Here is a 24763-nt window from a genome sequence, read left to right on the forward strand (position 1 = left end):
CAAGATACAGCTTTCTTTAAACAATCTGCTTCAATTATGCTAATAGAAATTAGCTCTTTCCTTAACAATAGCAACTTCTTAGAAATATCATCAATTTTTAAATCTGCAAAAGGCATAATACAAGTCAAGTCTTCTTCAACTTGGTGTGGTTAATACACAATACAATATATAGGTAATTTGTTATAGAATTATGCTCCTGAAACTTATATAATTTTATTAATCAACGTCACTCCAATAAATTCAATTTAAAAAATTTAGAGATATAGTAAAAGCAATCAAGTTACTCATTCTTAATTAAGATGTTAACAAAGAATTGTTTGTTACACTCTGGGTTAACAATATAGAAGAGATGATAGATAAATTTCTTTTAGTAAAAATATACTTCTCCATTGCATTGACTATTAATTCCAAGGATGACTATCTCCATCTGCAGTAGTTTTCTGGAGTGACTAACCCAAGTTTATATGTAAGTGAAAAAATCAGTTTTGAAAAAAAGATTAAATATTTAAAATGTGATGAATTTTAACATGAATTTTCTTCACTGCTAAATAAAATGGATAGTTTCATTGTCTTAAGTCTTTTCTTTTAAGTTTACCAGGAATAAAACAAGATGATTCACATCTTTACTCCAAGATATTATTAAAGATATTAGTATTTTTGTATATAAAGATTTTAGAACATTTTTAGCTTTCAGTTGATTTCACTTATAATAGGCCATGCAGTATTAGAAAGTAAAATTAAAGGTCCTAATGTGAGTTATTACTTCTTTTTATTGATTTTATTCTAGATCTAAACATGCATTATGCAATGTTTTTTGAAAAGAAAATGCAGTTTAGTACATAAAAAAGCTGACAATCTTAGAAACAAAGACTATGAAAACAGACAAGTACAAGGATTGTTTGGAATACCTGGTTTTAAATCCCCATGGACAAACATGTCAATCATATATCGACAGAATGCATACTGATCTGACAAGAGTAGAAAGAAAAAGAACAATGAAAAAATGTCATCAACACCTTTCTTTTCTCCTAGGGAGAACTGACTTAACAAAACAAACAAAACAGCACAATTCTACTTTGGTTACTACAATTCTGTGAAGGAATAATGTGCACTCATAGGAATACGCTGGGGGATAAAAAGACATAATAAACATACAGTTCCATTTATTTCATACAAAAAGAATAACCTTAAAAACTGAAGCAGACTAGTTTAGGGTAATATTATAGTGGTTGTTTTTTGAAATCAAAACCTTTGTCATCAAATATATTATAAAAGCTATCATATTAAAACGATTTTTCTCATTGTCCATACCCTCAAAAATGAAATTGAAGTGTTACAGAAAGAAATTTTTTCCAACTTGGAATGTTTTACCAAATATTCACTCCCAGCCTTCCTGCTAATTGTCTAAATGGAGCAGTAGAATGTTTCCTAGAAAAGGCAAGCAGGAGGACTAGCAATTTTGCAATCTGTTACGGGTCCTCTGCATGGAAATGCTCTTCATTTAGGAGTGATATTATTTGGTACGGATTTACAGTACCAAATAATACCACTGTTAAGCTAATTAATTTAGTGATTTTATTATAAGAGCATCTTATGATCTTGAATAGTCTATGGCCTATGGAAGTAGTAAGAAAAAGAAAGGCACAGAATTTGAGAATTTGGAACAAACTTGGTTAAAACGATTTTGGGAGTGAGTTTGTTTCCTTTTCCCTCTAAATTAAATACACTGAACTGAACTTGAAATTCTCACATAACTTTAAATTCTAATGAGGTCATTTCACCCCAAATCTCAGTTGATGAATCATTCTATAAGTTTTACCATATCTTCTTTAAAGTTTACATATTATGAAGTGAATCTTGTTCAAGATGATTTACATTTAATGTTTCTAAATAGACATTTTATTTATTCAACAAATACAAAGGCAGCTTTAAGATCAAGAGAATTTATTGAATATATGCAACATGACACACCCTTAAGTGCTCCAAATCATGTATAGCAAACATGAAATAATAGACGTTGTTACTATATAAATACACATACAAGGACTTTTGTAAACCTCACTCTTTTTAGAGTGTTGGTAGTATTTTTTGAGTGTTTCACTTTATTATGAATCTCTGCAAAATCTTCAAAAAAAATGCAGTTATTACAGTAGATGTAAAAATATTATTCTTTTTGTTAATATCTAAATATCAGTAGGCCAAAACTCATTACATTTCAAAAATGTGTATGTATTTTGACTGTTGTATTGGAGCACTTTTTTCCCACAGTTGAGGTGTGATGTGAGAGGGGGGCTAGTTGCCACTTCAGTCCAGGAATATATTTGCTCCTGGATTACCCAGAGTAACAGCAGAAGTTTCTGCCCCTAGGACATGGAAACGCTATGTACAGAGGATAAGTAACATTAAGTCAGGGAGAATTTATCTTTTCAGGACATGCTCTTTTCCTCAGCAAAATTCTACAATGGGCAATTTTATTCTAAGTTAAAGCTAAAGAAAAAGTTTATTTCTCTTAAAATAGTAAATTTGAAGTCCAGAAATGGTTGCTTTCACCTTTGTTTCAGTAGCATAAGTGACTGGACTCTTTTTAGATTAGTCCTTCCTGCAATTCGGAAGTTGGGTGACAGCTCTGGGGAGAGGTTAGTTAGGGAGTGGAAGGAGTGAGCAAAAAAGGAAAAAGGACTCATGGCCATGGATAATAGTGTGGTGATTGCAAGTAATATAAATGTTAAAAAGATGGAGAATTTGTTCAAATATAAATTTTCTGGCCCCATAACTCAAAACATTTTATAATTCCATGGGTCTGAACCCAAGGAATATATACTTTTAACAAACTTCTCAGAAGAGTCTAATTAGACCACACTTCCAGAATCACTGATCTAAAATTCTTTAAATTTTTTTTTACAGTGATTCTTAGTGGCACTATAGCTCTCGGCAAAAGCAATGGAGATGTATGTATGTCAGAATTTAGAATGCAGGGACTACAGTATTCCTCACTTATCGCAGGTATTACATTCTAGACACCCCTGCAATAGGTGAAAATCCACTAAGTAGGAACCTTACATTTATTTTAGTATTTATATATATTTTAAGGCTTTATAAACCTTTCCCACAAACTTATAAATTGTTCCCAGTCCCTTATTAACCTTTTCCACACTTTTATAAACACTACTTATGTCCGAAACATATTCTACACGCTTAAACCTATGTAACTTTAATAACATACGTATACAGTAGTGCAAAATCGTGCAATTTAGCAAAAAATCTGTGATAAATAATTAAATATAATATTTTAAAATATCCCGCGATACAGTGAGGCTGTGATAAGTGAACCATAATATAGGGAGGGACTACTGTCGTTAGAATGCAGAGGGTTTGGACAACCCTAATAAATGAAGTATTGTTCTTTGCCCCAAGTTGTGAGAGGATGTTTATAACGTGGAATAGAACATTGAAATAACAAAAATCTTCATGCTTTAACTTTTTTTGTTTGTTTGTTTTGCTGAATGTTGGCTAATGAAAATAACTTACATGTTAAGAAAACTTCCAAAGTAAAGTGCTTGTATTAAATATATCAAATATTTTATAAATCTAAATGTCATTTATTTAATTGATGCACCAATAGTCCTATGAGCTTCCAGTTTGAAAAAGGAAATTCCTTATGAATTCTAAGGATATTTATTATTTTAGAATCTAGAAAAAATTATTTGAGTTACAGCACTTAGGTGGTCTCTGTTATATTTAAATGATGTTATGATTCTACATTCTAATGTCACCAACATATCAGTAGGAAGATGAGAAAAAACATTTTTTTAAAATTTTAAATTAGAAACTTTCAATATTTTAAATTAAGATGCTTATTTCCACCTGTCCTTAGTGTTGAACTTAACAATATATAAGAATTATAGGCAATCATATTTGGGTAGTCCCCAGTATACCTGCTTCAACGGTCTCAGGATAGAGTAAAACCAAGATTTTCCAACTTTGAAAGATTTATTTTATAAAAATGTTTTTTAATATAATTCAAATATTGAAATAGAAATTTTTTCTTTGAGAAAATATGAACTGTTCTATCATTCTACCTTCAAAGTTTGGCAATAATAATTCACCTAAGGTAATTTCATATTTGATACCACTTGTCTTAGTATTTTTTTCCTCAAATGAATATCCTTCTAGGGATAACACACGCTGTCCATGTCTCTCCTTGATTCTCAGGAAACAATGGTGGATGTCATTCAGCTGCTGCCTTGTCAGTATTCCCTGTGGAGTGGCAGCTGAGAAAAAATGCATTCTGGGTGCAGAATGTCAATAGAAAGGAAAAATTCAAAAAACCCTAATGAGGACTGGGCGCATGTGGTCAGTGCTCTACAGGGATTCACATTAACTATATTTTTCTTTCTGACACAAATATTTAGATAGTTGTTAAAAAAGGAAGAAAGGAAGGAGGAAAGGAGGGAGGAAGGAAGGAAGGAAGGAAAGAAAGAAAGAAGGAAGGAAGGAGGGAGGGAGGAAAGGAATGAGCATAGCAGTGTGGAGGTTTGATCTTTCCTTCCCCACAGATTTGCCACAGACCATCCTAAAATCAGGAGCAGTGCCTGATTATGTCAACCCTTCTTACCCTACTTTAAACAGATTAAGATTGCTTTATAAAAATTAGATTAAGTGATATATAACTGTGTATAAATTTATGGTAGGTATGTACATACTTATGAATCTTATTCCCAATGCTTTAAATAGAAATATATTGTTTATAGATACAATACTAAGAGTAACCACACATGAATATATTTGCATATACATTGTACTGGGTAAGCAAAAGTAGGTTCACAGTTGTGAGTACATGAAACACAGAGTTTATTCTTGTACGGTATTCCCTCACTTATCGCAGGTATTACATTCTAGACGCCCCCATTATAGATAAAAATCCACGAAGTAGGAACCTTACATTTATTTTAGTATTTATATATATTTTAAGGCATTATAAACCCTCCCCACCTATTTATAAACCATTTCCAGTCCCTTATTAACATTTCCCACACTTTTATAAACACTACTTATGTTCTTAAACATACTCTACACTCTTAAACCTACATAACTTTAACAACATATGTTTACGGTAGCTCAAAATCCTGCAATATAGCGAAAAATCTGCGATCAATAATTAAATATAATATTTTTTAAAATCCCGTGATACAGTTAGGCCATGATAAGTCAACTGTGATATAGAGAGGGACTACTGTATTATCATTTATTAATTATTGTATTACTTATTTGTGTTATAACTGTAAACTTACTTTTGCCCACTCCTATATAATTAAATAGCTGCCAATAAGTGTGTATTCTTCATGTAAAAATCTCTTTCCAGTAAGTGAAAGACCTATAGGCTTTACTTACTCAAAAAGACCTATTTAGGAATCTATATGTAAAGAATACTTTAAATTCATTAGGCTTAATTTAAGCTAAATAAAAAAATATTCCCTTGCCCCAAAAAGAACTAATTCAACAATTTTACTAAGTCATCAGTACAAAAGTTTCCAAATCAAAGCCACCTTACAAATAGATTATTTAAAAAACACTGTCTTTATCATGTTTAGTTAAAACCATAATGCGATTAATTTTCATAAATAAATTATCTTAAATCTTTGTTTAATATGTTTGAACAGGTATTAGATGTTAAACTTTTGATTACTTATCTAATAACACATTTATTTAAATGATGATAGCAGTTATTAATAGGGAGCTTTACTTTTTAACAAATGCATTTGTTTAGTTGATAAAATCACATTTGTGCTTTTGTTTCTAACTTTAAGTAAAATTTGAATGTCCTTTTAATAGATAAGTAGCTCTTCATGTGGAAATAAAAACAGGAGATTAAAAGTGAAAATGGTAATATAATGTTATGTTTATTAATCTGTATTACTGATAGAAATAAAATAAAATATATGTGACCAGGAAAATGAGTATTATTTGAAAATGTTCTAGTGATGTGTCTCCATCAATAATATATGCCTCCCAAAAAACCCAAATATGCTAAAAATAAACATCAAAAAGTATATTCATATTTCTAGTTAGTTCCAAGCTAAATCCTTGGTATTTTTTACCTGGTTTCATTGTGATTTTTTCCTTTTTTAAAGGACAATTAAAAATGCAAAGTATTTTAAGATATTGATAACAATTTTAAATAACATAAAAATAAATCAAATATTTCTGTTTTTTTATTGTAGTAAAATCATCCATTCAAAATGTTCTTTTTTATTGGCCCTTTTTTACTCAAATTATTTCCAAAATTATGTATAGTTTTAAAAGAGGCAACAATTAATATTTTAATTTCTTAAAAAAAATATTATCTTAAAAATTGAAAAAAGAATTTTGGGGCTCCAAGGTTGGAACTTTAATTATATCTTTAAAAATTATATTCAAAAATTAAAATTACCTATATTAATAATTGTGAGAATAATTTTTAAAAATAGTTTTAGGTTTTACCTTTCTTTTTCCCTTTATTCTATTTTCTTTTAAAATGCTTTTCTTTTCACCCTGGCTGGCATGGCCCAGTGGATTGAGTGCCAGCCTGTGAACCAAAAGGTTGTCTATTTGATCCCCAGTCAGGGCACATGCCTGGATTGCAGCCAGGTCCCCAGCTGGGGGAGTGTGAGAGGCAACCAAGTGATGTTTCTCTACCTCTCTTTCTCCCTCCCTTCTCCTCTCTCTTAAAATAAATAAAATTTTTAAAAATAATTTTCTTTTTATTCAATATATAAATGAAAATTTACAAATATTGCTTATGAATTCAAGGGTAAAGTAATCCAAAAATAAATGCAAGAATAGATTGCAAAAGCAAATATTTCACTTTTATTTGGAATCTTAAAAAAAATTGTAGATTTCAAATTTTATATCTTACAGCTTACAATTTTTTTCAATTTCACTGTTCAAACAGCGTACTCAGTAAGTTGTAAAATATGTTAATGAAAATATCCTAGAAACTACTTATTAATTTTAGTCCTCAAATAAAATTACCTAAAACTACCAGAGAAAGAAAAATGTTACTCTGCAATACCCCTCAGAAACCTGTGTAGAAATAGTCTCTACAGAGTAGATTCCACATTCTGTAAGAGGAGTCTCAAGATTGTGTAGCAGCTGGAGCCAAGAATGAACTTAGGGAAGGAAAGATTCAGAAAGGAACAGAAATGTGAGTAAATAAGACCCTCGGCTGCCTTCTTAAAACTCCACTCCTAGGTTTACATAGTACATTTCCCTAAAAAAAAAATGTGGGTTTATATTTCACCTCCATTTAAATGCTTTATTTCTGTCAGTATGGATGTAAGTTTGACATCACTCTTGTTAAAGATCAGCACAATAAGTCAGATAAAAGTTTTCTAAAATCATACACATACTCATAGAAGCAACCAAAGAAACTTGAGGATTCTTCTCCCTAAACCTTCCTACATATTAAATTAGCTGAATTTAATAATTTTATGTATATTCTAAATTATGCACTCTTGCAGAGGCAACAGGAATGTATGGATACTTTTTATAATATTTATTCTATATATATATAAACATGTACCCTTTAAAACACTCCTTGAGAATGATTATTTTCCCTGAACTACTTTTCTCCAAAGACTAGACACATACAACTTTTGTTCCACAGCTTAATAGAAATCCCATATTTTAAAAATTCAACATTTATCACCAATCTTTAAATAACTTCAGATATTAATTCAAACCCTCTTTTAAAATACTTCAAAGTGCATCTTTAAATATGTGGACACATTTGTGTAGTTCTATGAATAAATTTTAATTCCCAATTCATTGTATTTCTTTTCAGGTATATTTATTATATAAGCCTTTTTCTCCCATTTGATGTCTGATCTCAGTCTTTTTCAGATTTTAATTTCACTGTATCTGCTTCTTGCCCAATATTCTCTTAGAACCTCCAGCCGCCTCGTCTGAATGTTTACCTTTCTGTTCGTGCTTGGACACAGCATCGGTCTCTTTCTCGTCCTTTTCTTTGAATTTAGGTGGTGTTTTCTGTACTTCTTTTACTTTTGCAGTCATTTGCTTCACTTTCTCTTGCTTCCCACTTTTCAGTTCCTTTTTAGTCTTTTCTTCTGTCTTTTCCTTAGTCCTAGTTTTCTTCTCTTCTGTATAGGTTTAAGAAGACTGGAATTATTTTTGTTTATTTGCCAGCACAGCATTTCATCTTTTACTGCTTGTTAAAAACAACTTTAAAAGATAGGTAAAAGAAAAACAATAGAAAAACAGCATCTATGAGATAAGTACTTGACAGAAATACTATTATCTGACTTTTATATAGTTTATGAAGTGCCATGTTAGAGAACTTAAAAAAGAAGAAGAAGAAGAGAATGAACTCTTTCTTAATTTGTACATGAAAACATTGTTTTTGGTAGTTAGGAAGTTAGTTTGTCAACAAGGAGGCATTTTAAATATACAGGAGATGTATATACAGGCATGTTCAATGAAAAGCAATTCTCAAACCAAATAGCCAGAGATCTGTTATATGGAAAAAATCATTTTGCTCCACAACTGATTATCTTTAAAGCCATTCAAGAAACTGAACTGTCAATACAGTATTTTTAAAGATAGCTATTAGGGATGCAAATGTAAAATTACTTGCACTGGTGATGACTAATAGGAATAAAATAACAAAATCCTTTAAATGGTGACTCAGAGACATTCAGTTTCTAATGACTTGGCTTGAAAGGACAAAAAGAGAGCAGGAATTGACATATTAACTCCTGCTAATCTTAAGTCAGAAATAATAATTCTAACAACTTTTAAAGCATTTAATGTATGTTAGTAAACAGAAAGAGCTATAAAATAAAATAGGTATAAATAATTATGAATTATGATATTTTTTAAATAAAATCATATTTTAAATTTGATGGCCTGTATGTTTGTAAGGAGGAAACTGGGAATGTGACTCTTTCAATTATTTTTTTTAAAGCAATAATAGCATAGCACACATTTGTGGAAAATTTTTTGCAATAATTCTGTATATTAGACATTATTTATTCTAAGTGATCACACATAATCAATAGACACCCAAATAAGCCTTCCATAATGCAGGTCTCTCATGTTATTTATCAATGTAATGGTTAGCCTTTATTGTCATTCATGTTGAAACATTTAATGAAAGTATGTAATCAACTTCCTTGACAAGTACTATAAGCAATATTTTGAAATGAAGACAAAATAATATTGTGAGGTCCAATGAAGAATATGAAGAGTAAAGAGAAGGACAATGATAATCCCTGATGCTTGCAAAGAAGCCAGAATTGTCTGTGGTGCTTCATATTATTAAATGGACCAACATCTCCTAAAACAGTGTTCCTCTGAAACTTTGCAGGGAGATGCTGATACTGTGTTAGGGGTAGAGGAATATTCCTATGATCAAATAAATTTGGAATCACTAAGTTAAACCAGTTTCTTAGTAAAATTGTTGAATTAGATTTCTCAGTCTGAATTGTATTAAGAATCTTCAAGGAGGGGATTATGTTATAACTGTTTTTCAAAGTCACTTGAATATAAAAATCTCACATGAAAATCACCAAACTGTACTACAAATTTCCAATGTCTTTGTGACTTCTGTGATTATATTCAATTGAGGATTTTTTTATACCCCCTTTAAACCATTTCTAAATCTCTTTTGCTAGTTTCTGCTCTTTCCTACCACAGACTCATTTCTGTGACTGAAACTATCTGCTCTCTGCGAATCACTTTAAATCAACATCATTCCAGAACTTCACACCGAGTATTCATTAGTTTCTCTCTTGAGATGAAATTCCACTCAGATGGCCAAAAGCACCTCAGGCATACAACTCATATATATGTTCACCTAACAAACCCTTCCAGTGAGCTCACCATGACCTGGACTTGGAGCTATTGCTGGAGCTCTAAAGATTACCAGGAGAATCTTTTTATCTGGGGGAAGCTTAGTACTGTATAGCATATAAAACCCTGTGACTCTGACTCCATCTTCGTCTCTTCTCATGGCATCTTTCCAAAAGTTTCTTCCTCCACTAGACTACTTTCCTTTTCTTGAACATCTAATGTATTTTCCACATGTCAAACATTGCCAGGGTCATTTTCCATGTTTCCCCCATATGTGAATTCCATTGTGTTCAATTCATGTACAACAAGTGGATCTGCCACTGGAATTAATCATTTCTTTACCTGAGCTTTGAATCACCTCAACTTTTATTAAAACACACATGTTATTCCCTATTATATATATTTTATAGTAGATAATTGATTATATATCTGTCAGCCCTACCAGACTGAGAGAAACTTGAGGATAAGAACTATATGATTCACGTTCATAACATCATAATTCTAACACAGTGTATTTTAAGAGAAAACATATAATAAATGTTTACTAAATTTATAATTTTGATCAAGGAAAGAAAACAGTAAATGCTTCACTACATTGAGGTCATGTGTATAAGAAGTGATATATAGGTTGCATATGTAAATGTGTGTTTAGAAATAAAGTTGACAAAAGCTGGAAAATTTGTCAAATATTTTTTGTTTATATTTTTTGTGTGTAAAATGGTTACTATAATTATCCTAAATGACACCTGTCTACTCCTTGTAAGTAGCAATTGATTTAACCTTGTTTTCATACTATGTAATTAAAGATGTGAAAATCAGATCTACTTTTAATGCTAATATAATTTATAAATAAGCAAAGATAATTTTCTTAAAGACAAAAACCACATCTAAAACAAACTCACTTTTATCAATGGTTTTAAATATAAAAATACAAAATATTCCCTACCTATTTTAGACACTTGATAGTGTTCTTCATCTTTGAAACAAATAACTTGTTTTACATTAAAAATAAAAATAGGTAAAAACTCAACAACAATATTGATATAATGAAAAAAATACAGTGAAACTAAAACAACACCCAACTTTTATTTATTTTTATCAAACTGGATTAGTGTTTTTAAAGTTTGTGCCAAAATACTTTACTTGATTTTTCTCATAAAGACTTTATGTGATATTTACAATTAAGAGGTCATTAAGGAACACAAATGCAAAAATATATATGTATATTATGTTATATTCAAATCATCCAGCTCTACTTAGAAAGATATTTAATTTATGACGTTATCAAATGGAAAACAAAATGGCCTAATGGAAAAGGCTGATAGCATTTTGATCTAATTTTGGAATTAACATTACACATAAGGGACCATACCAGGATTAAGCTGTTTTTTATTAAAGCAGGTAAACCATATTACCCAATAAACATAATAAAACATTGTAGATTTTTGGAATTAGGTCAATCCTAACTACTTCTGCAAACTCCTTTATGCCATGTAATGTAACATAGCCACTGGGATGACACCAAGGAATGAAAGTCACGAGGACCAAAATTCTGCCTACCACCTACGGGAAAGCTGTTATTTTCCTCTTGTATTTTAAGGTGCTCTGTCTTACTTAAGTATTCAGTTTTATTAATCTTTCAATATTTAATTTAAAATATAAGACCAAATTAGATTTTATGTAAAGGAAATAATGAATGCTTGCAGTCACCTCACTGTTACCCAAAATGTAAACTTTAACAGAAAAATAACTTAGTTATATAATAAAGGGAAAAGTTACCTTTTGCCACTGTCTTTATTTCTGGTTTTTCTTTTTTCTCAAATTTTTCCTTGTGAGTTACTTAAACAGAAAATTTTATGTTAGTACACACTTTTAATAGATTGATAGACCAACCTTTCTCTTTACCTCATTTACCAAAATCATGAACTATTTCAAAAATATATGGCATTAATGAGCCTAATTCAGGAATAAAGAGTTACTAATGTAATAATAACTGACTAGAGTACAGTTTTAAAGAGCTGGCATTAAGACTTAGAAAGCATTTTGAACACTAGTCTCACCCACTTTTTAAAGTTATTATTTCAAACAGATTAAGTTTTTAAGAAAGAAAAAAAGAGAGAACAATTTTACAAGAATTTGTTGAAAGATATATCATATTCTCAGGAAGAAGTACTCTCTTTAATAAGATTAATAAGAAATATTTAAATCAGGACTAGGACTAGAGCTTTGATTAAGCACCATATTTGTCAACAAGGATGCAACTAAATAGATCTCACTATATTGGACTGTCTTATGCATTGACAAAATGTTTAGCTTCTCTGGTCCTTGCTTACTAAATGCCCTCCACTCCAATGAGACTTTGACAACCAAAAATGTTTCCAGATACTTCCTAGGGAGAGCAAATTTGGTTGACTACCACCAATAAAAAATTGTTAATTATAAAGAATTACTGAGTTCAGCTTCTTATCTGAAGAGTATTAAACATAATACCTGAAATATTATGCCTCTCATTGTCTATGTAATACATTAATAAATTAAGATAATGTATTTTCTTAACATAAATTTTACTTACATAGAGTGGTAAAATTTTGTGTCTTTCAAGAGTTTAAGTAAAGGAGTCATGAGAAGTACAACAGCATGTGTAGCTTATTCTTATAATTCAAATATATTAAACTGTGTGGTTTGGTAGTTTCCCAGGACATCATACATTTAACAACGTTTACATGCTATTTATTGAAAAAAGAAATGATAATTAAATCATAAAATTAAATGATAATATAGATTTAATTAAATACTTGAGGTAAGGAAAGAGCCAAATTATTAGAGTTAAAAATTGAGTCCCTGCCCTGGCTGGTGTGGCTCAGTGGACTGAGTGTCGGCCTACAGACCAAAAGGTTGCTGGTTCGATTCCCAGTCAGGGCACATGCTTGGGTTGTGGGCCAGGTCCCTGATTAGAGGCATGTGAGAGGCAACCAATTGGTGTTTCTCTTGCACATCAATGTTTCACTCCCTTTCTGTCTCCCTTCCTTCCACTCTCTCTAAAAATAAATAAATGAGATTAAAAAATTTAATCCCGATTCTTTCCATTGCTTCAGCAATATAAAAATGGTAATGTCTATCAGCTTTACTTGTACTATAAAAGTATGCTTAAAATATGTGTTTAAGAACTGTCCTTTTAAAACATAGTTCATACTTTCAAACAATACCTCCAATAAGGGGCTAATACAAAAATATAAAAAGAAGTAAAAGAACTCAACAATAACAACAAACAATCTAATTTATAAGTGGGCAGAGGACCTAGAAGACACTTTTCCCAAGAAGACATATAAATGGTTAACAGATATAGGAAAAGATATTTAACTTCACTAGCTATAAGGGAAATGGAAATCAAAACCACAGTGAGATACAGCCTCACACCTGTTAGGATGACTATTAACAAGACAAGAAATAACAAGTGTTGGAGAGGATGTGGAGAAAAGGAACCTTCCCGCACCACTGGTGGGAATGTAAGTTGGAAAACAGTATGGAGTCTTCTCAAAAAATTACGAATAATGTTACCATATAACCCAGAAATCCCTCTTCTGGTTATCTCCTAAAATTTTTTTTAAAACATTTTTTCATAAAGTTATATGTACCCATGCGTTAATTGTATCATTATTTATGGTGGCCAAGACACAAGTGTCCTTTGATAGATGATTGCATAAAGAAGATGTGGTACATATATACTACGGAACACTACTCAGCCATAAGATAAGATAAAATACTGCCATTTGCAACAACATGGATGGACCTGGAGAGTAGAAGGCTAAGCAAAATAAGTCAGATGGAAGAGAACAAGAACCATATGATTTCACTCATCTGTGGGATATTAAACAGAAAGCAACAAACAAACAAAACAAAGAAGAAGAAGAAACCTCATTGGTGCAGACAACAGTATGTTGGCTATCAGAAGGGAAGAGGGGTTTGGTGGCCCAAGAGAGTGAAGGGAATAAATAAGTATATGGTAACGGGAGGTGGTAACCACACAATGCAATATACAGATGATATATATAGAACTGCGTATTTGAAACTTATATAATTTTGTTAACTAATGTCACTTTAATAAATTTATTTTAAAAATCAAAAGAGAGAGTGCATATACTATAGTAAAAGATAATCAGGTTTTCCCTGAATCTTGTAGAGATGATGCAAGCCTCATAGAAAGCTTAAAATGTGAAGTCCATCTGAAGACTAAGTGATCTTGGCAGCTGCAGAGCTATCAAGATAGCAGTTGCCTTTCCTTCCAGAATTTCAGCCTCTCCACCTCTTGGCTTGAGCCACAGCAATCTCCAATATTCAGGGTTGTGGGTAATAACTTGGATAATAGGTAAAGGAGCATTATGCCAGGCCAAGCAGGGCACAATTCACACAAGGTCATGGGACTACAATATAATACTTTTTATCATAAAAACTAACTCCTTTAGCTAGTATACAGTATATAAAAAGATATTTACAATGGGACTTTTTTTCCCCTGATTTTCAATTTAGACAACTTTCCTACAACATTTATAATTAAAGGGCAACAAATACTTTTTAAAAAGTATTTAGCCGCTGTAGAGGTTGAAAAAATCATGAGAAATATCAGATTATTTCATTTGGTCAGAGTACACAGAATCTGATTCTAATCATTCTGCATAACTCTATGGCAGATAAGAAATGGGCACCTGTTTTAAGAAAAAGATGGCTGTACTGTTCCCCAAACATTAATAAAGTAACTATTTAATTCAAATTTTCAAGAGTGAGTGTAAAGATTGAAGTATGTTTCCACTGATCTGATTCATAAAAAACTTCGTAAAGCATTCTAGCTAAATGGAGTGTTTCACAAAACAAGATAATTTAACAGGTTATGCAAAATGTGGATATATAATCAACTGAACTCTAGCCCAAAAATGCAAGACATAATCTACTCTGAAACAAAACAAAAAAGTAAATGGGAATTTTATTTCACATTATACATTGTAGTGGATTATTGATGAATTGAAGTAATGTGAAATATTAAACTAATTTTTAAAAATTAAGAAAAATATTAGTAGCTATTTATTTAATCTTTGGATAAAGATTTAAACATAGAAAAACAAAACGTAAGAAGATATTAACCTATCTAGCCACATAAATTCAAGAATGCAAATACACACACACACACACTCACACATACCTCTATTTACACAGATAGAAACCCTTACATTAACTACAAACTAACTGAGAAAAATACTTGAAGAAGTAACAAACCAAAGATATATACCCAAATGACATGCACACATATCATCAGGAGAAATAGATAATGAGTGGAAATAATTATACAAGAAATATAAATTGCTAAAGCTAATATTTAACTCCTGAAATCTTTATATAACAAGCAGTTAAAAAATAAAGTGAAAAAAATCTCTATTTAAATGTAAGGATTTTTTTGTTTGCTCTTTTTTTTTTTTTTTAAGAGAATGAGAAAAATATCTATTTAGTGATATTGGAAGTTCTTTATAAGATGTTGATAAATTATAAAAGCCAGAATAGAGGACATGCTGAGTTTTGGGTAAAAATAGGGATAATCAATATACTATATTGTTTTATAAATTTATAATGAAGCTCTGAAAGATACACATGAAACTCATAAAAGTGGTTTACTGTGTTTACGTGCAGGGGATGGAATGGGAACCTGGAAGGTGGGAACAAGGCAAGCTTTTCACAATGTATCTTTATGTATTAAACAGTGAATCTGTATTGTGTATTCTAAAAAGATAAATAAAAATAAAAAAAATTTTAAGAAGATAGTCTAATAGGTAATCAAAGGATGCAAGTTAAGTAATGAAGTATGTTTTCTTACCTATCAAATTGGCAAATATTTTCTCAAATAACATCCTCATTATCAGCTAAGGCAATCTCAAAGCTGCCAGAGAAAAAACTGATACAATTTTTCTAGATAGTAAATTAGTTAAAGAGTTCAAGAGTCTTAAGTATTTTATTTTTTTTCAACTCAGAAATTATTCCCTTCAGATTCAATTCTAAGAAAATCATAATAGTATAATTAAAAGTATAAATTTATGATAATCTAAAATCTGATGTAAAAAAGAGGTCAAACAGAAAGAGACCAATGTCTAAAAACACCAATAAGAAAAATGTCATACCTCTCTTTTCAGGTTTTTCTTTTTCTTTTTCTCTTTCTTTCCCTTTTACTTTGTCTTTTTCTCTGTGTGTAACTGGAAAGAAACAGACAATATTTTTTAAGTAAACAGAATAAATGATGAGATGATTACATGACAGTCTTTTATGTTAAAATTGTATTTTCTGCCTTTGAAAATCTTTCCTTAACTGGCAAGAGGTTTTTCATAGTTAGAGATTTAAAATTAAGATAATTATAGATTTTTTTCTTTTTTTATGTCATATTGAAGCACAAACTTATACCAAAACCAGGTCTGATTGCAAAGATAAGAATATCCTTCAGCTTTTTCAAATCTTTAACTTCAATTTAATTAAATGGAACATAAAAAAAAAAATTTGTCATGCCACATGCCAAAGGAGCCTAGCTCAATACTGGAGAAATGCCAAAAATATGAGAAAAAAATACAGAAGATAACTTTCCAAAACTGATGCAAAGTATAGCCACCCTAAATAGTGTGTGTTAATCATTTACAGGAACAATTCACAATAAAAGTTTTTGAAAATATAGAGCGATGAGAGTTGGATGACACCCAATTCCTTCAAAGAAAACTAAATTTAATTTAATGTGAACTGTGATGCAATTAATTTATACAGCAGGGTTCCAATTTGAGTCATAATCTTACCCCACAATTTAGTCCTAAGTCTTATTAATGGTACCTCCAATTATCTAAGCTAGAAACATGTGACTGATGTAGGGTTTGTCTTTTATTTTCCATTTTTTTCATTTATCAAACTCTTTCATACCAGTTTAATATTTCTGTTACCCATCTTCTTTTATCCAATATTACATTTTCTGTCTATTGCTTACATACATAGAAATACAGAAAGAGCACCTGCCAAGTGTTGAAGACCCTGTTAGATAAGACAAACTCCATTCCTGTCATCATGATGTCAACAAGCTAATGGATGATGGATGCTAAACAAATAACCACAAAGATAGTTAATTGCATTAGGTTAATTGCTATTCATAACATATTCCCAATGGCTTGTCAATGCACATAATGAGACCTAATCTAGCCTGTGTGTATGGAGAGGCCCTTTGGTAGAAGTGACATTTATGGATATGAAAGATGAGGAGAAATTAACCTAGTAAAAGATTGGGAAGGAGAAAGAGGAAAGAAACAACTTCAAAAGTTGAGTAGGATGTCCTTCTAAGGTATATAATTATTACACATATTATTGCAATAATATAATGACTAATCTCTTGAATTTTTTGATTTAGAGTTTTCTCTTTTAGAATATATTAATAACATGAAAATCTGATTATACCACTGACCAGTTAAGAGTATCTCCTTCATTGCTTAGCATGGTATCTGTCACATAGCAGGTGCTATATCAAATATAAAAACATTTTACTGCTCCAGTGATCTGACATTTGCTAATCAACTCAATCTTATCTACTGGGAATTTCCAATTGAACTTTACATTCCACTTATAACTAAACTCTCAGAGTTCCACAAGCAAACCATGTGCCCTGTGAATGCCAAACATCTCTGCCTGCTTGCCTTTCACCTGGGATTCCTGCACCCACATTTCTTCTCTTCCATGCACCTTTTCATCCTGGCTCAAATGTCTTCATCTCTTTGATCTCTATTTATTTCATACACCAACTATACCATGGGCATAACTTTATTTTAATTATTAAGTAATAATATTGCAATCATTCATATATCTGAATACCCAGTAAATGAAATCTCTTTAGGGACTCTTAGATGTTTTTGCATAAATGAAATTCTAAAATATTACAAGAAGAGTTATTTTATTATATAGTACAATTATATTCATTGATGATGAACTATAGATTAAAATTAGCACTGTTTGAGTCATTTAAATTTTTTTATGTGTTAACATTTTCTTAAATAATAAAAACCCAGTGAGAAACAGAAGAATAATAAACCATAAAACATTATTTTTTCTTTCTGCATTCAATTATTTTTTAGGGGTTTCTGAGTTACTAAATTAAATATAAATATCTGACAAAATAAGGAAAGGACATTAGTATTCACATGTGACCAAAAATAGGTTGTTATTGTTTCTTTGTATTACTATTAATTAAGTTGAAAACCAAAATAAAATCTTGGCAAAAACAAAGCCTCTTTCAAAGTTCTCTAGGGGAAACCAAGTTTGTGTGAGATAAGCTGTTGTTTTGGAGCCCTGGTTGGCAAGACCCCCAGGAGAACATCTAATCTGTCTCTACCTCTGTGAAGGACTGGGCCTCACCCACTTTGGACAGCTGGTTGTCCGCAGCACTAAAGGATTTTTCAGTTGATGCGTGCATGGGTGCAAGTGGGAGCGTTAATATGAAATCAGGTGAGCAGGGTGCTGAATTCAGACGCAAGGTAGCATATTAATGACTCTTTCCTAATACCCTGTGGAAAAATCTGGTTCCTCACAGTCTACATTTTGATTTACAGACACAGTCCTGTATGCTGGCATTTCATTATCCCCCTCAGAATTGGCACCATCATTCAGTTTCGGGAAGCAGCTGGACCCATGTGCTCCAGGGGAACTGTTCACATTGGCAGACAGCCACAAATCTTCTTGGACAGAAACTTCAAACTTTGGCAAGACTGAGCTCAAATACCAAGTTTTAAAATTTCTTCAATCAAAACAATGCAATCATTAGTAACTGCCTTAACAATCACTCTAAAATAGAAATCGTTTGCGACAACATGGCATTTTCTTGTGATCTCTTCATTTATAACCCACAGCTTGTAGTTTTAATATGGAAGAAGAAAAAAAGTACCTTTTTTGTCACCAGATCTGTTTGGCAGGTTACTTCTTAGCTAGGACAGTTTTAGCTCTGGATAAAATAAGCTTGTTGCACCTGCTAGAGCTTAATTTGTTTGTCATCCTTATTTACAAGAAACAAAAGTCTCTTTGGTAGGCTGATAATTAAAAACAAATGGAATTCACCAGTTGGAATGGCCCTGATGTTTGGCATCTGAGCTGGCATGGCCCTGCTGTTCCTGCTCTTACCCAGACTCTGACCTTTCCCTGACCAGAACATTCAGCTCAACTCATCTCTGAAGTGTGTCTCTCAAACCTCCCCACATGGTCCCTCTCCAGCACTCTGCGAGCTGTGCTTTGTGCTTTCACAATGTTTGGCTCTGGCAACCTGCTGGTCAGGCTCTGTGTCCTTTTCTGAAATTTATCAGGACTCACAGTGCTCCTGACCTTGAGGTTCTTATCCAGCAAAAGCTTCCTAGGAGATAAGCAGAAGGAATTTGGGGCCAGATTATCAGAGTTCTTTGCTGATCTCTTTGCTTTTAGTTCAAAAGTCAAAAATTTTGATGTCGAAAATTCTAGACTGTTATTTTATATGGGCTGCTATATTCTTCAATGAATGGTTAACAAATAAGTATAATTAACCAACACTCTGGAATTCATATTTGACCTCAGAGCTACTGTACAGGATGAATCTTGAGTGCTCAAATCAAAAGAAATCAGGTAGAAAAGCAAGTAACCATTACACCTCTGGATTATAAAATACTTTGGGGAACATGGTTAGCAATAATAGATTTTGCTGATTTTTCTTTTAATTAGTTTCACTGCTTCTCAGCTTCTGGTGTTTTTGTTGTGGAAAGTATTAGGACTGAAGCAGTCTATAAATTTTATGTATGTCAAAATTTCAAACAGCTTCACAAAATTCATATACATCCATGCTTGAATTCATCATTTCATATGAAAGAGCAAGATACATATTCATTTTAAACCCCTTTAAAAAAATTCTGCTTTAGCCATTGCTAAACGAAAATGACAGATGTACTCTTGGTTAGTGCATATGTCTCTGTGTGTGTTTCACTTTTTTTGTAACTAATTTATATAATTTTCATTCTGTGCTCAGGCAAAATGATCTACACACTTTAAACAATAATGATGAACTCAATGGAAAAGTATTCTTGATTACAGAAACTTTTAAAAGTTTATATTATTCATTCCTGCTCCAGGAAGAATTTATCATTTTTAATTTGATATAAGCATACCACTTTAGAGCTGATTGGGGCCTAATGAGGTCAATTAGCCTGAACTATTTGTCCCAGGGTTGGGGGCGGGGAAGGGAACACAGGTCCATTAGAATAGAAATATAATTACCAGAGTGCTAAACTAGTATTCTTTCCCAAAAACTAGGTTGCCTTGTACATCTCAGAATTATAAACTTGTTTTTTGAGCCAAAGGGTGTTGATTACATTCTTTAAGCATCTTATTTATTATCTGTCCGACAATAGTATACACACATCTTTTTTCACCATAAAATTACATTTAGTTATGCACTATTAAAATTAAGATTAGGCAAATTATCCAAAGTTACAACGCCCATCTGAAACATATGTTTTAAATCACAAAACATAATTTTAAATTCCAAAGTGTAAGTTTTGTTCTCAGATCTGGTTTAATCGTATGGGTAATTCCCCTTCTCTTGGGGTTACATAACCACAGTAAGAACCGCGATTACATCCCTGTAAGTGAACAGTCACTATGGAGGTGACCCACAGCTTTGTGAAGAGTCTTCTGTTCTCATTTTCCAGGTTTATCTTTCACTGCTGCCAGAGAGGAAAATAAAATATATTTTATAAAATAAAAGTTTATACAATACAAACTGACTAAATTAATTTGTGGGTTTTGAAAGTGTTTTTATAAAGGGCTACAGAAGATTTAGATGAATTTTAGTGTCATATCCTTTTCACTTTTGAGCCACAGTCTTCAGCAAAATCCCTTGCTAGTTTATGATTCCAGCCCAGTAATGGTTTCCCAGAAATAATCCTAAACCAGTCAATCAGCATTATTGTTATAAATTATCCTTTTTAAAAATTGGACCACTCTGTAAAGTGCATGATTTTCTAACCACTATGCTGTCCATCAGAAACCAGTACAGAATAATATTGAATATAAACTGTAATAGAAAAATAATACATATACATATATACATATCCTGTCCAGAAAGTATCCATCCACATACTATGAAAAAGAGAGACATTTATAGAAGAAACATTGTACACAGGACAATGACGCCTCAGTCTCCTTCAAAGTAGGCACCTTGGGACCTCAGACAGTTCTTCCAGCATCTCTTTCACTGTTCAAAATGTTACAAAATCCTTAGTTGGAATTGCCATCAACTACCGCATCATATTTTCCTGAATCTCATCGACGGCCTGAGACCTTTTCCTTTTTAAAGGTGATTTTAGTTTGGGGAAAAGCCAGAAGTCACAGGGCACCAAATCTGGGTCGTAGGAGGACTGAATCACCTGGGCGATTTGACATTTTGCCAAAAAACTATGTACAGGATGTGATGCATGAGCAGGCACGTTGTTGTGATGAAGCTGCCAATCACCAGTTGCCCATAGCTGCAGCCGTTTTCATGGTATTGCATCTCTCAACCAATGAAGAACATTGAGGTAGATCTCTTTATTAATTGTTTGGCTTAGAGGGGTGTACCTGTGATGGACAACACCTTCCCAATCAAAAATCACAAACACAGTTGACCTGGTCTTGATCTTGCTGCGACTTTGCCCTGCCTTTTTCAGGTGTGGAGAACTAGGCGACTTCCATTGGGATGACTGGGCCTTCTTTTCTGGATCATACGAGTAGTTGTAGACCCACAATTCATCTCCAGATATGACCTTGTTAGGGAAATTTGGTTCATTGGTAGCAGTTTGAATCAACTCATTACCAACTGCAATATGATGTTCTTTCTGCTCTGATACCAGAAGCTTCAGAATGAGTTTTTTCATGACACGTTTCATGCCGACATCCTGTCAAAATCTCAGACACAGTAATTTTTGGACTCCCCAGATCAGTTTCTAGTTCTAGTACTGTCAGTCACATATCACTATTTATTGCAGCCCGTACACATCAACATTCTCAGGTGTTCTGCTTATTGCAGGCCTTTTGGAATGTGGTTCACTTCCCACAGGCTGCAAACATATTTGAAACATTTGCACCACACTTTTATTTGTGCTGCACTTATTGCATCATCCTCAAAAGCCTTCTGAATCATCTGAATAGTTTCCACGGAGGAATATTCAAGCCTAACACAAAATTTGATGCAGATTTGTTACTCAGTCATCTTGAAAGCAGTAGCCACACAGTACACTTGCTCATTTAAGGCATCTACTGTCCCTATTGACTAGTACAGTGAAGATGTCATTTTCATGCAGGTGCATTCCAGTCCACTCTCCTCGACTGCCAGATTACACCAGTGTCTCACAAATTGTTCTGTTATTGCACAAGTGTTCTTGTTATATTAACAATGGTTGGGTTTTTTCTGAATTGTGTCACTTCAAACCCCCAGTACCTCAGGATGTGATCTTAGTTGGAAATAGGGTCTTCACATAGATAATTAACTTAAAATGAAGTCACTAGGGTTGGACCATTTCAATATGATTGGTGTCCTTAGGAAAACAAGAAATTCAGGCAGAAACAGATATACTCAGAGGGAGGAGACAGAGACATAGGGAGAACAGCCCTTGAAGATGAAAGCAGACATCAGAAGGATTCATCTACAAGCCAAAGACTGCCAGCAAACCACCAGAAAGATGGGAGAAACACAAAAAAATTCTCCTACAGTCCTCTGAGAAAATCAACCCTGCTGAGATCTTGACTTTGGAGACAGTATACTATAGGCTATCAATTAATGATTTGCAAATTAATTTAATTAGCCTCTATCACTGACAATAAATTTCTGTTATTTTAAGTCACTCAGTTTTTGATACTTTGTTACAACAAGCCCTAGGAAACTAAATCCTAACCTCCTAGGAAACACCTACATCCCAACTTACCCATGCCTCCAAGGCCCTACCAGAAAACTGCAGCCAAACCTACTGTGTAACAAAGGCAGCCAGTTACCACCTTAAACACCACCTCTCCTCCAGGACCTCTCTCCATGCATGAGTACTCACCACACACTAGTGTAAGTCTGTATTTGTTTTTCTGGATTACTCATCAGACTGAGACTTATTCTTCTTTGAATTTTTAGGGCTCAGAATGGTGTTTGGCACAAAGTAAGTGCTGTGAATAAATTAGTATGTATTATTGCCCTATGGCTATGGCCAGTTTTTCCATTTACAATATGTGCCTTCCAGGATACCTCCATTTCCACTGGCTGAATCACTCTGATGTTGACCACACACCAGCCACCAGCACACAGTTCTCCACTGTGAACTTCCTCACCATTTCTGAGGTCAGTTCTGCACCCGAACACCTGACAATCCAGGTGAATGTAGCAGAAACATACTGTTATGAATGCCTAAAAGGCTCTCTTTTCATCTAGGAGAGATCATGGACAAAGTTATCTCATCTGTGTTTACTACCAGGTTCTAATCTTTTTAAGTTTGTTCTGTTCTATGAGTAAATTGAAATGCTTGACAGTTAAATAGAAGCCTAGATGTTATCTGAAAACAATCAGAGAATTTGCAATTGCAAAGAAACAAAGTGATATGCAATTAAAAAAACAAATAAATGTAGGAAAAATTGGAGGAAAATAATGTTAGCATTTATTTCTGGGTAATTGGATTGTGGCTGTTTTCTTTCATTTTTTATTTTCAAAATTGTCCAAATTAATTTGCATTGTTTTAATATTATATCATAAGTTTTAATGTGGGTGTTTCCTAATTATATCTTACAAATTGTTTTTGTTTTATTATGGAGTTCACTGTCAAATACTTCAATTAGTGCTAACCAAATACATTTGACATTAGAGTGGTGCAATTAAATCTGAATATATATATGTAAATAAATGAAAATGTAAATAAATATGTAAATGTATATATAAAAATAAAAACAGAACTCTCAAAGAAAAAATTGTTCATATGAATCAAGTACAGATTAATGAAACAGAGAAAATGGATACTTTATTAATTCATTATTTCAACATTTACTGAGTGTGTATCATGTGTTGGGTGCTTTGGTAGATGTTAGAATAATTTTCATTTGATATTAGCACACATTCAGAGCTGGTGGGAACCTGAAAGACCATTGAGTCTGAATCTCTTTGTTAATAGATGAGGAAACACAGAATAATATGAGTAAATGTCAGGGCCATTTACTGTATATTAACCATAATTTGATGAATGGCACCTTGCTAATCCAGGAAAAGTTAAATTATGATCATAAATTTCTTCTAAGCAAATATAATTTTAACTATATTTCTATATTAATCCAACACAGGGTCACAAATACATATATTATTCTGATCATTAAATAAGTTACTACCTCTTTTATGTGGAAAATAAAAACAAGGTTAATTCAAAGATAAACACCAATGAACATGTCAGAGCTTATATCTTAAAACCAAAATTAGTACTCATTGCCAGGTAATGAATCAAAGGGCTTACTGTTTAGCTTTGTGAAACTGTTCCTTTTTTTCCCCTAATGCAAAACTTCAAACAAAATAAATAGATGGCTAAAATATGAATAAAAGTTATCTTGTCCTCATGAATTAAAAAAATTTAGGTAATGTAGATAAACATGGAGAGTACTTATTTTTCTATGAATAAGAATCAGAATTAAAATACCAATTCATTAGCGTTTTTACATAAAATTATTTTGAAAATGTACATTTTCTGGGATTTCAATTCTTTTGCTTTCTGTACTCCAGTAGATGAGTAAATCATCTAGGTGTAGATTTCCATGGCTTTCCCAATAACTTCACATTCTTAAAACCTTTTAGAATACCTTATAAGTTCTTTTGAGGAGGAAGAAAAAATAAAGACAATAGGAT

General features: G+C 32.2%; 1 protein-coding gene and 1 long non-coding RNA gene across 2 annotated transcripts in view; one reads left to right on the forward strand and one right to left on the reverse strand.

Annotated features, from left to right (window-relative positions):
* LOC150007708 (uncharacterized) overlaps positions 1-19301 on the forward strand; it is a 49109-nt gene extending 29808 nt beyond the window's left edge. Inside the window, exon 4 of the long non-coding RNA XR_016511652.1 lies at positions 18459-19301. This is a non-coding gene — a long non-coding RNA (uncharacterized LOC150007708). The remainder of the gene's footprint in view (positions 1-18458) is intronic.
* Positions 7807-24763, reverse strand: part of TRDN (triadin) — a 106471-nt gene continuing 89514 nt past the window's right edge. The window contains exons 6-8 of the mRNA XM_090279807.1: positions 16011-16082; positions 11629-11688; positions 7807-8138 (exon numbers count right to left, since the gene is read on the reverse strand). Of these exons, the coding sequence (XP_090135933.1) occupies positions 7891-8138; positions 11629-11688; positions 16011-16082 (380 nt within the window). The 3' untranslated portion in view covers positions 7807-7890. The remainder of the gene's footprint in view (positions 8139-11628; positions 11689-16010; positions 16083-24763) is intronic.

Source organism: Furipterus horrens, unplaced genomic scaffold (genome assembly GCF_987537825.1).
Source record: "Furipterus horrens unplaced genomic scaffold, mFurHor1.1.pri manual_scaffold_6, whole genome shotgun sequence".
Classification (NCBI taxonomy): domain Eukaryota; kingdom Metazoa; phylum Chordata; class Mammalia; order Chiroptera; family Furipteridae; genus Furipterus; species Furipterus horrens.